This window comes from Ornithorhynchus anatinus, chromosome 20 (assembly GCF_004115215.2).
Source record: "Ornithorhynchus anatinus isolate Pmale09 chromosome 20, mOrnAna1.pri.v4, whole genome shotgun sequence".
Classification (NCBI taxonomy): Eukaryota; Metazoa; Chordata; class Mammalia; order Monotremata; family Ornithorhynchidae; genus Ornithorhynchus; species Ornithorhynchus anatinus.
In genome coordinates, this window is record NC_041747.1 from 255,136 (window position 1) to 267,544 (window position 12,409).

The following is a 12,409-nucleotide window of genomic DNA, read 5'->3' on the forward strand; positions in this document are numbered from 1 at the left end:
CTGGAGAGTGGCAGCAGCATCTCCTGGTGACGAAGGGCACAGCCACACTGGTGCCTGGCGAGGCCTCCACCACACTGCTCTGGGTAAGCCTGAGCCACGGCCCCTCGGCAAGATGGTCACCTGTCTGGGCTTGACATTGCTGACAGGAATGGTGGAATGGTGGAGCAGTAGAAGAATGGAGCCAATCTACTCACTGTCCCTCTATCTCATCTAGCTCACCAGCGATCCCTCGCCCATGAACTGTCTCTGGCCTGGAACCCCCTCCCTCTTCATATCTGACATTCGATCATTTGCCCCACCTTCAAAGCCTTATTAAGAGCACACCTCCTCCAAAGGCCTTCCCCAACTAGGCCCTTACTTCCTGTTCTCCCACTCCCTTCTGTGTTGCCCTTGCACTTGGATTTGCATCCTTTATTCACCCCTCCCTCAGCTCCACAGCACTTACGTATATATCTGTAACTTATGTTTTCTTTATTTATAGTAATGTCTGTTTCTCCCTTTAGACTAAAAGCTCATTATGGGTGGGGAACGTGACTACCAGATCTGTTATGCTGTACTCTCCCGAGCATTGTATTAAGTGCTTGGAAGAGTACAATAATAACAATAATAATGATGGTATTTTGTTAGGTGCTTACTATGTGCCAAGCACTGTTCTAAGCGCTGGGGAAGATACAAGGTAATCAGTTTGTCCTCGTGGGGCTCACAGTCTTAATCCCCATTTTACAGATGAGGTAACTGAGGCACAGAAAAATTATGTGACTTGCCTGAAGTCACACAGCTGACAAGGGGCAGAGCCAGGTTTAGAACCCATGACCTCTGACTTCCAAGCCTGGGCTCTTTCCACTAAGCCACGCTGCAGTTGGTTGGCACGGTGCCTAGTTACAGTGTTCTGCATGTGGTGAGTGCTCAATAAATATGATTGATTGACTGGAATGCTGGGACAGTGGAGCAGTCGGGCAGAGGAGCAGTGGAAACATGGAGCAATGTAATAATATTTGATAATAATTATACCATTTGTTAAGCGCTCATTTTGTGCCAAGCACTGTTCTAAGTCCTGGGGTAGATACAAGATAATCAGGTTGTCCACAATCCCTGTCCCAAAGGGGCCTCACAGTCTTAATCCCCACTCTGCAGATGAGGAACTGAGAAACAGAGAAGTTAAGTGACTAGCCCAAGGTCACACAGAAGATAAGTGGCAGAGCTGGGAAGAAATGAGCAGTGGGGCAGTGGAGCAGTGGAAGAGTGCTCTCCCAGCATGAATGGGGCTGAAACCCATCAAACCTGGAGGCACCAAAAGCTGCAAAAGTCAGCATCCACTGGGGCTGCAGAGTGACTCACTGCCGGGCAAGGTCGTAAAGACTCCCGCCTGGCGCCAGCGCTGAGAGCCAGTGTCGATCAGGCATTGGAGCTCTGGGGCCCAGAACATCCCACAGCCGCTGCCCTGTTGGGAGTGATGCAATTCCCGCCCTGAAAGACTTCCCAGGAGCTGAGCGGGTGTGAAGAGGGCCTCTGGAGTCACTTCAGTTCAGTGCCACCCACTCCCAAGGGCATTCACAACTTCAGCCTCTCCCCCCATTCCCAGAAACAGAAACCCATTTGGGGGTGAATCCATAGGAACTGAGGTGGAGTGTGGAGAGGCACTGCACAGGGTACGCAGTACTTACACAGGGACTAAACTGGACCTACAAAGGACCTACATGGGGTCTTTACCAGACCTACTCAGGGCCTACTCTGGCGCTCCTGCCCCAGGATCCCTCCCACTGAAAAAGGCAGACCCTGGTGTCAAGCTTCCCTGTGCCTGCCACCTGCTGCCTGTGGGGAAGGATGACACACCACCACTGAGCCTCCCCCCTCCACTTCCTGAGGTGGGTGGGCCTCTCAGGGCCTTCTCCTCCAGCCCCTGCTCTGTCTCAACTAGATCTCCCCGCAGAATCGGCAAGAGCTTTGTAAAAGAAAAACAAGAGTCCCTGCCCTCAGGAAGCCTACAGTCTATTAGGGGGAGTCAGGCATACATAATAACCCAAGCCGAAATTAGATCACTGCAGGAGAGTCAAAGATGTAAAACCCAAGAGCACAAATATTAGAAATTACCCTTTATAGGGTAGCAGCATGGTTTGGTGGAAAAAGCCTGGACCTGGGCTTCCGAAGGACCTGGGTTCTAATCATGACTTCACACTTGTCTGCTGTGTGACCTTGAACAAATCACTTAGTTTCTCTGGGTCTCAGTTACCTCATCTGTAAAATGGGGATTAAGACTGTGAGTCCCAGGTGGGTCATGGACTGTGTCCAACCTGATTAGCCTATATCTAACACAGCACTTGGAATAGTCCCTGGCACATAGTAAGTGCTTAACAAATACCATTTAAAAAAATGCGAGATTCCTAGATGTGCATATAGAAGGGTGGAGGTAAGGCAGAGATGAGGGACAGGCTGGAAGAGGAAAGGAAAAAGGGTGAATCTGGGAAGATTTCTGGCAAGAAGTGGGTGTTTAGTCATTTTGAAGGAAGGGAAGAGAAGGAAGTGGATTAATAAAGCAGGGAGTGAAGAACTGAAGAAGGGAGGGAGGGAGGAAGGAAGGGAAGGGAAAGAAGGGAGAGAAGGGAGGGAAGGAAAGGAAGGGAGGGAGGAAAGGGAAGAAGGGAAGGAAGGGAAGGGAAAAGGGAAGGGAGGGAGGAAGGAAGGAAGGAAGGAAGGAAGGAAGGAAGGAAGGAAGGAAGGAAGGAAGGAAGGAAGGAAGGAAGGAAGGAAGGAAGGAAGGAAGGAAGATGTAGATACAAACTAATCAGATTGGACTCAGTCCATGCCCATATGGAACTCAGTCTTACTTCCCATTTTACAGATGAGGTAACTGAGGCACAGTGACTTGCTCAAGGTCACACAGCAGACACGTGGTGGAGCCGGGATTAGAACCCAGGTCCTCTGATTCCCAGGTCTGTGTTCAGAGCCAGAACAGAATGCAGGACTGCACACCTGCAGACCTAGCTGGCCTCAGGCAAAGAAGAACGAGAGGGAGCAGCCCGGTTCTGACAACGATGTACTGGCCTCCCGTCTCTACCCCAAGGATCAAAAGGGCTTTTCCAACCTCCTGCAGTGCATTCCTGATTCACAGTAGGCTTGTGGGCCACTGGGACCCTTACATCTCTTTCTTCTGGATCGCCTGCACATTGCTAGTTTCCTGCTACGGCCTATTTAGTACTTGGCCCTTACTTCTAGGTGAGCCACCCTATCAGTGTTATTTCATTCAGTCGATTTGCTCAGGAATGGCCACTGTCACTACTCCTGCAGCTGCTGTCACAACCTTCAGTGGTGGCTACTCCCAGCAGTTATAGGCTCTTACACCACCATCTCCTCTAGTGGACAAAGACTGTGATTCAAAAAAAAAAAACCACAAAAACCCTAAACACTTTGGTGCCTTGACCAATAGAAGGGGAACTTTATCTGTAATTTACTTTTGCATCTGTCTCACCTGCTTGACCCCGAGCTCCTTGAGGGCAGGGATCATGTCTACTAACTCTATTATATTCTCCCAAGTGGTTAGTACCGTACTCTGTAAACGATAGATACCTGATCTATTGTCTTAGGGGATTTTCCATTTCTCTTTCATTTCTCCGATTTTATTCTATTTCCTGCTTTTGACTATCTCACTTTGTTTGCCTCGGCCTTTGCTCTGTCTTCCCTTACAGTCATTTTTTGAGGGGCAAAGTCATTTGAGTGAAAGAAAAATGGAAAAGGTGAAATCCTTAGGGAGAGCTTTATTACTGTCTCAGTCAGGCTGCAGATGGTGTAAAATGAGCTGGAAGTTAGAAGCTGGTGAGACTGGGGCAGAATTGTGTGGCCATGGCCCAAGGGAGAGCTGTGCTCTGCCCCTGGCCACTTCATCTCCTTCCGCCCAACTCCCATTCTCCTTAGTGCTGGATCCATCAGACGGGAAAGATTACTTCCTTCTTGCACTATTTCTGGCCTTGCTCTGATCCATCAGAGAAGCAGCATGGCGCAGTGGAAAGAGCACGGGCTTTGGAGTCAGGGCTCGTGAGTTCAAATCCCAGCTCTGCCACTTATCAGCTGTGTGACTGTGGGCAAGTCACTTAACTTCTCTGTGCCTCAGTTCCCTCATCTGTAAAATGGGGATTAGACTGTGAGCCCCACGTGGGACAACCTGATTCCCCTGTGTCTACCCCAGCGCTTAGAACAGTGCTCTGCACATAGTAAGCGCTTAACAAATACTAACATCCAAGCATTGTGCAGCTGAGAAGAGCTCCCAAGTCCACCTCCAACTCTGAGAGTCTTGTCATGCTGTGCGAACCGTGGCTCCCTCTTGTGCTGTGTGAACAGTGGCTCCCCCTCATGCTGCCACTGCTTCCTCTGCTCTTTTTTTGTAATGGGAGACACATTTCAGGTCTTGGAGGGTTTTTGATTGTTTTTGTCTTGGAGGTGAGAACACACAGTAACTGGGCAGCTTCTCCAAATTTCAGTACCTCCATGCGATATATAGGTTGGACAAACCGGTAAGATTTAAGGTGTTCCCCAAGACACACATAAACCCACATACACACTCGTGCACACACACACACACACACACACACAAAGTTACAAAGGGCTGATCTGTCTGGTTTATTTCCCACGGAAATGTACACCAAGGAACAGAAAGGAATTGCATAAACCAGCTTGGATTACATAGAAATATACAGAAAGAGAGCCTGAAGAAAACACACCTCGCTGGTTCCAGCTCTGGCCTGGCCAATCCCCACCACGGACCCCGTCTCGGTTTCACAACCGTTGTGACTAAGGGCCTCTCGCATCAGATGACGCGGTTGCAATCTGCACAACCTACATTGGCAAACAATTGCAGATCCCAAAGCTACCTGACTCTGCTCCCTCCTCCAATATCCAACCTTTCCGGCCCCAGCCCTCGGGCTGCTGGCTCTTTTGTCGCCGCCTAGTGGCAGATGTGGGTACAGAGGGTCCGGACTCAGACCACCGCCACCTCCAGCAGCATTTTCCATTTCGACAACTGGTATGAAACGTAAAAGATCAGTGTCATAATATACAAAACACCCGACTGGACCTCTCGGTTCTTATTAAAAGTTGTACGAGATTTTAAATAGCCATTTGCCTGATTCTAACTCTCTCACATTTTGTGAAATCTACTATCTTGTATAATTGTTTTCACTGCGCTCTCAAGATGAGGGAAAGCTCCGGCTGTTCAGCCGGCTTTGCCCCGCTAGAGCTGATGACAGGAAAGAGCTGGTTCTCACTGTAACGAGCTGTGCTAAGGTGTTCAGGCATCCAGGTGAGATCAGGGGTCCGTTTGCCCAAGCCGGTCAGATGAGTATCACTTCCCAACCCCGGTGGGGGCATAGGAGTGGAGAGGGATCCCTGGCTTCACATGTGCTTGTGTTTCAGACCACGCAGCTTTAGCCTTTGAAGTTGGCTGGCTTCATGGGCTTTATTGGTCCAAACTGGTTTGATGCTGGTCCTCCCACCAACTGCTCTGCTCCAGCCACCCCCCACCAGTTTCCCTGAGGCCCTAAGGGATTTCCATCCTTAAATGAAACTCTTCCTAGGGGCTGCACCTTCCCCAGAAGCAAAGAGAAGTCTGGATTGGTGAGACCTCTGCCCCCTCACTCCCGTCCCTAGCTGCTCCTTCCTTCCCCAGCTCTGCCAGGGCCAGGGAGGCCAAGGCCTAGGCCAGCCGGCAGCCCAAGGCCGCATCACACCTCAGTTTGGGAGCTCCAGATGGGAGCAGAGCATGTCTCCCTGCAGCTGCCTCCCAAGGGAGGAGCACTGAAGGGAGGAAGGGAGGGGAGAGAAGAAGGAAGGATGGAAAAGAAGGAGGGAGGGATCAGGTGGGGTGGGGAGGAAGGGAGGGATGTCCTGGCATGTGGACACATGTTGCTGCTAGGTTAGAGTTCTTTTCTGCTTCAGCAAAAAATATGAATGACTAAAAAAAAAAAATCTCTTTAATGAAGGAACGACTAAGGTTCGGCAGCTAGCTGCCGGCAATTTACTTCCCAGTCTGGACCTGTGGAAAAGGAGAAATACAAAATATTGACATTTCAAGACATTGTGCAAAGCAAAGCTAAATAAGAAAATATGTCTTAACATGATTTTATAATTGTGGACTGACAGTTGTAACATGGGGGTAACTTTGCTAGATGCTAAAAATTCAAGCTCCCAAATGCCACAGAGGAAATCCTTTCTGAATCGCTCTAATCTAGCACTGACCTGTGAAGTCACCCCAAGGAATTGAGGCGCTCCAGGGCTCTCCCCAACCCCCCAACCAGATGGAAGAATCTGGCTTTCTCGCCCCGAAACCTCCTTCGGCCAGGTTGGGGTGTGGTTGCAGGGAGAGTGAGGTGATCCCTTGGTCCTGGTTGAAAAGTTCTGCTAAGCTAGCAATGGTAGAAAAAGGCTTTCGTTTGCAGAGTTCAGAAAGTGGTACTCCATTTGGGGAGTGACTTTCCAAATCATCATCGATGCGTCATCAGATTAAGGTTCCAGGTGAGAACGGAGTGTGAAGTTGATTTTCGCCCTCGAAAGTTTGGTCTTTTTTTGCCTTGACCTTGGAAATACCGGTGACTGGGTCTTGACAGCTCTGAGAGTGACTTTCTCCATCTGGGGCTGCCTACTTTCCTCTCATGGCTGGGCACTGCTCTACACGGGCTTTTTGGACTTTCCAGAGCAGTATCTGATCAGAAGGTAGCACAGCTCAACGACATTTAGCAATATGCAGATTCCAGACACGGAGATCATGAAGACTGTAAACACGGTCTTCTCAGTGGGTCTGGACACGAAACAGTCCACTGTGTTGGGGCAGGGCCAGGCATTACACTTCACCACCCGGGTCATAGAAAACCCGTTGTACATGAAGTAGAACACGTACATGAAGACCGCCTCGAAGATGATTCTGAAGAAAATGCTGCTGGTGTAGGTCCACCACAAGGCTCCCTCGATCCGGACCTTTTGCCTCTTGATCTCCTCGATATCTTTGTACTCGCTCTTTGTCTCGCCCTTGATGAACTTCCTCTTCTTCTCGTGTCTCCGGTAGGCGATGTGCATGGCCACCAGCAGGGCCGGGGTAGAGACGAAGATGAGCTGCAGAGCCCACAGGCGAATGTGCGAGATGGGGAAGACGTGGTCGTAGCACACATTCTTGCATCCCGGCTGTAGCGTGTTGCAGACAAAGTCGGCCTGCTCATCCCCCCACACTTCCTTTGCGGCCACCACCAGGATCATAATTCGGAAGATGAAGAGGACGGTCAGCCAGATCTTCCCAATGCTGGTGGAGTGCTTGTTGACGCCTCCCAAAATGGTCTGCAGTGTTCCCCAATCCATCTTCTCTCACAGGTGTCGGCCCTACAGAGATAAAAGGAATGGAAGCGAGTCAACAGTCATCCACCAGTCAATCCGTGGGGTGCACTGAGTGCGGAACTCTGCGCTAAGCTCCTGGGATAGTAGAGCTCCAGAAGCAAGGCCCATGTCCCAGATCCTCGGGCAGACAATAATTATACAGTGAGTGGGAGCAGGGGAAGGAACAAGGATGAAGCGGGAACACGGACAAGTGAATCAGGAGGGTGAAAGAGCTGAATCAGTAATGGAATTCCCTCTAGACTGTAAGTTCTTTGTGGGCAGGGAACATGTCTATCACCTCTGTTGTACTGTACAACTGTAGAACAGTACAACAGTTCTCTCCTAAGCACTTAATTCAGTGGTCAGCACACGGGAAGTGCTCAACACATACCACATCACAAATACCACAATGACTGGAATGAACAGGATGGAGCCCTAAGCCTGAAGAAAGCTCAGGTCTCTAACCCAGGTTTCTTCAGGCAAACCTTGGATCTTGGGCTAAAGGAGGACTAGATAGCATATCTACCAATAACTCTGTTATGTTGTGCTCTCCCAAGTGCTTGGTCCAGTGCTCGGCAGTGCTCAATAAATACCATCTATTGATATAGTTGTCATCAATATTCAAAGAAGACACCACTGATCACGAAATTCACCTGTAAGTGCAGCATTTGTGTGGCTGAAAAGACCAAAGTCCTGGCCACATTTTACACCCAAAGAGGCTGTCCTTTGTTTGGTTCTGTTCACAGCTTGCAGCGCCTGGCGCTGTTTTCTCTTTCACCTCCTTGTCTCTCGTTCATTAAAGAGTGTTTGCTCCAAGAGAGCCACTCCTTTCTTGAGAGTCCAAGCAAAGTAGCAGCTGCTTTCACCATCTTGGAAGAAAACCAGCTAAGTAGCAAACCCAAGCTGCCAATGCGTGCGCTGTCAGAGTGGAAGGTCTTGTGTCCAATGGGCTCGGGGGCCCCAGGGGGTGCTGGAGGCTTGATCTCAATCAATCAATTGTATTTATTGAGTGCCTACTGTGTGCAGAACACTGTACTAAGTGCTTGGCATGGCTCTGCTGTGTCAAATCACTGGGCCAGCTTTCCTCCCAGGGGAAACCTCAGCCAGTACGGGTTGGCAAAGGGGCTCTAGGGCACCTGAGAGGAACCCATTGGTTGTTGGGGCAGCCCCATCCTGCCTAGTGGCGGGGGCTGCAGAGTTCACCTTGCTCAGCACAGGCAGGGCTGAGCCTGGCCTCACCTACCAGAGCCCCACAGCTGGACTCGCCGACTTGGCCAGGGGTTTGGGAGGCCGCTGGTGGTCCCAGGACCAAGGGGCCTTGAGGTGGAGATGGAGGGGCGGAAGGGAGGAGGACAGTCCACTGTTGGACCCACCTCCTGGGAAACAATTCCGTCAGTATTGCAGTTCAGATCTAGCCGCTTCAGATACTCTTCACAGCGTGTCGGGGCTTTAGTGAACGTTCTTCCTGCAACGCGGGGTCAGAAGCCACAGTTGTGCACGCCAGGGCGGTGTCCGGCTCGGGGAGGGCTGCAGCCCCGGGCTTCTGAGCGCAACTAGTGGCTAGTCCGGAACCTGGCTGGCTCGACAACGAGGAACTGACTGACCGGACCAGTTCCCCGGAGGCCTGGGCGAGGGCTGCCCCGGGTGAGCTCGCGGTCATGAAATGGTGCCCCTGTCATTACCGGGCCCTCATCATAAAGCCCTAATTCTGAAAACCAGCTGTACCAGACACATGACCCACAAGGAGCCCTGGCAATCCCCTGGCCCAGCCGGTGCCCTGGGCCAGGCCCAGGCCCCAGGGCAAAGGGTGAGAGGGGCTGGGGCCTACTCATGTTTACAAAGACACGAAGATGCGGGATCTCCTCGATCGTTGTCTTCCCCCCGCCCCACCCCCCACCACACACACACACTGTGAGCTCGTTATGGGCAGGAATTGTTTCTCTTTATTGCTGTATTGTTCTCTCCCAAGCACTTAGTACAATGCTCTGCACACAGTAAGCACTCTATAAATACGATTGAATGAATTAATTAGTTTGGAGCAACCGCCACAAGGAAGTAGGAAAGGAGGAGTCCGGGCACAACTTGTCGGCTCTCGCCCGACCCCAGCGATCCGCGGGAAGAAAACCCAGCGACTGTCTCGGCTTGGGTCCGTCTGACCCTGTTTGTCTCTCCTGTTTCTGCTTGGGTCTGTCTCTGTCTCTGCTCGTCCCTGCCTGGATCTGCCCTTGGGTCTGCCCCTGCCCCTGCCCCTGCCCGGATCTGCCCCTGGGTCAGCCTCTGCCCTTGCCCCAGGGTTCCTGTCCCGAATGTCCGGACAGACAGTCCCCCGGCGAGCACCGGCAACTCATTTCAGCAAACCAACAGGAGGAAGCTTAGGTGCGCCAGAAATTCGGACAGTGCGCGGGTTCTGCCCTGGTCCAGGTGGGGATCCGGCCGGGGTGGGGGTCCAGCCCGGGGGGGTCCGGCAGCCCCGCAACAGCTGTGAGCGGGTTCGCGGACCGGCCGCTCCGGACGGGTCCTTTTGGGCCGAAGTTCTGGGAAACCGGTGGCGGGGGGGAGTGTGAGGGAATTGCCGCCGGGCTCTGCGGGTGCTGGAGACGGAACTTGGGGAATCTAGAAGGTTTGGTGAGTCACCGCAGTCCTCCTCGCCCTCCTTAGGCCTCCCGTGCCCTCCTCCTTGCCCTCCCTCGACCTGCTCCTCGCCCTCCTCCTCGCCCTCCCTAGGCCTCCCTCGCCCTCCTCCTCGGCCTCCCTCGGCCGCTCTGGGACAGTCACCGTCGAGCGCGGCTCTGGGAAAGGGCCCGGGACCGTGCCAGGCCGGACCCCCTCTCCGGAGATCCCGGACCCCGACCTCCACCCCCCTACCCACCACCCCGGGCCCTCGGGCCCTCTCTCCCTCGACCCTCCCTGGCCCCCTTGCAAACCTCCGGGACCCCCGAGTCCTCCGAGGCCGCCCACCCCAACCCCCAAGCCCCCCGAGTAACCCCAGAATCATCGCACCTTCGTGGTGGCCGGGGACCTCCAGAGCCTCCCCGATCTCCTCGTGGCTCCCCGAGTCTCCCCCAAAATCCACCCCTGACTCGTCCCAGAACCTCCCTGGGTTCGCTTGCATCCACCTCAGAGCTTAGTACAGCGCCTGGCACCTAATAAGCGCTTAATGAATATCACAGTTATGATGATGATGTTGATGACGATGATTCCCCCCGCCTCCCCGGCCCCGGGGCTATTTGGTAAGAAGGGGAGACCCGAATCTGCTGGGCAATTGGTCCGGGAGCGGGTAATAATAATTATGGTATGTTTTAAGCGCTTACTATGTGCAGAGCACTTTTCTGAGCGTTGGGCTAGATACAGGGTAATCAGATGGTCCCACGTGGGGATCTCATTTTTTAATCCCCATTTTTACAGATGAGGTAACTGAGGCCCAGAAAAGTTAAGTGACTTGCCCAAGGTCACACAGCAGACAAGTGGCGGCGCCGGGATGAGAACCTACGACCTCTGACTCCCAAGCTCGGACTCTTTCCACTAAGCCACGCTGCTTCTCTTGCCAGCTGCTTCAGTGTCCGTCCAAGAGGACGGGCGCAGGGCGCAAGGTGCCGCGCTCCCCCTCGCCCCTCCAGCCTCGCGCAACCGCTGCCCAATACTTGTGCCCCTTCCCCTATCGGGCTCTCGAGGACTGACTGTCCCGGGGACTTTCCCAAGGAGGGAAAAATTAATAACTTGAGCTGGAAAGTCGCAGGCCGGCGGATAAGGGTCTCCCCGCCTGGAGAGGCAGGTTGGGGGTTAAGGTGGCCCCGGCGGCGGGCGAGCCCGTGGAAAGGGCCCGCGCGGGGCACCGGGAGGGAGGACCCTTTTTTGGACGCGCGGGAAGGACTTTTCTCTGCCTGCAAACCCAAGTCTCTGCTCTGAGGTTCCCCAGGGGAAGCCCGGACCCCAAAGCCCGCAGCCCCGACCCCCACATAACGCCCACCAACACATTGAAGCAGCGTGGCTCAGTGGAAAGAGCCCGGGCTTGGGAGTCAGAGGTCACGGGTTCGAATCCCGGCTCTGCCCCTTGGCAGCTGTGTGACTGTGGGCAAGTCACTTCACTTCTCGGTGCCTCAGTCACCTCATCTGTAAAATGGGGATTAACTGTGAGCCTCACGTGGGACAACCTGATTACCCTGTATCTCCCCCCGCGCTTAGAACAGTGCTCCGCACATAATAAGCGCTTAACAAATACCAACATTATTATCGCAGGGGGCGGGGGCCAGGGGCAGGGTACTTACTGAGCGCCTCCTGAGGGCACCGCAGGGTAGCGAGCGCTGGGGCTGGTCCTGAGCCCCCTCCCCGGCCCCGGCCCTCGGCCCCCGACGGCGCCCCGACCCCGGTCAGCTTTCCCCAGGGGTCGGACGGACACTGCCCTTTCTGGGACCCGGCCCGGCCTGCAGCCCCCTGCCCCCAAACCGAGGCCGCGGGGCGTTTGGAGGGGGCTTGCTCCCTCCCCGGCCCCGCAGCCCCCGCCTCCTCCTCCGGGCTTCCCTCCGAGCAGCGCCGGTCCCTCGGCCGGGCGCGCAGGCCGGTGTTACCGGTTTCCCCAAGGACCCGAACAGGGGCGAAGGCTTACCCGTGCGGGAGCCCCTCGGGACGGGGAGCGGGGTCCGGTCAAGGCCGGTGCGGTGCTGTGCGGGGCGGGGCGGCGGTGGCCCCGCGCTGTCTGCGGCGGCGGCGCCTGGGATGGAGCGAGTGGGGCGGCGGGGGCGCCCAGCGCTTTTGAAGGATTCACACCTGGTCCGCCGGCAGCGCCTTTAAACCGCTCCGCACCCCGCCCCGCACCCCGCCCCGCACTCCGCCCCTTCCCCCGGAGCGGTTTGGAAAGTGCGGGAGTGGGGGGAGGGAGGAGGCGGGGGCAGGGGCGCAGAGGACGGGGGCAAACGGGCCGGGCTGGGGGTGCGGTCAGGACCGGACAGGACAGGACCGCACCAGAGGGGGCGGGGGGCGCCCGCACGGACCCCGCCAAAGTCCCGAGTGGGGAGGGAGGGGAAAAGGCGGGTCCCACCTGGACCCTTCACCGGCTCCGGAC

General features: G+C 54.5%; 1 protein-coding gene across 1 annotated transcript; it reads right to left on the reverse strand.

Moving 5' to 3' along the window:
* Positions 1-4,591: 4,591 nt before the first annotated feature.
* On the reverse strand, positions 4,592-12,040 carry GJB2 (gap junction protein beta 2). The gene is made up of 2 exons (XM_001516318.4): positions 11,954-12,040; positions 4,592-7,356 (listed from the first exon to the last, which is right to left on the reverse strand). The coding sequence occupies exon 2, from the start codon at positions 7,333-7,335 to the stop codon at positions 6,655-6,657; it is 681 nt and encodes a 226-aa protein (XP_001516368.1). The 5' UTR covers positions 7,336-7,356; positions 11,954-12,040; the 3' UTR covers positions 4,592-6,654.
* Positions 12,041-12,409: the final 369 nt, after the last annotated feature.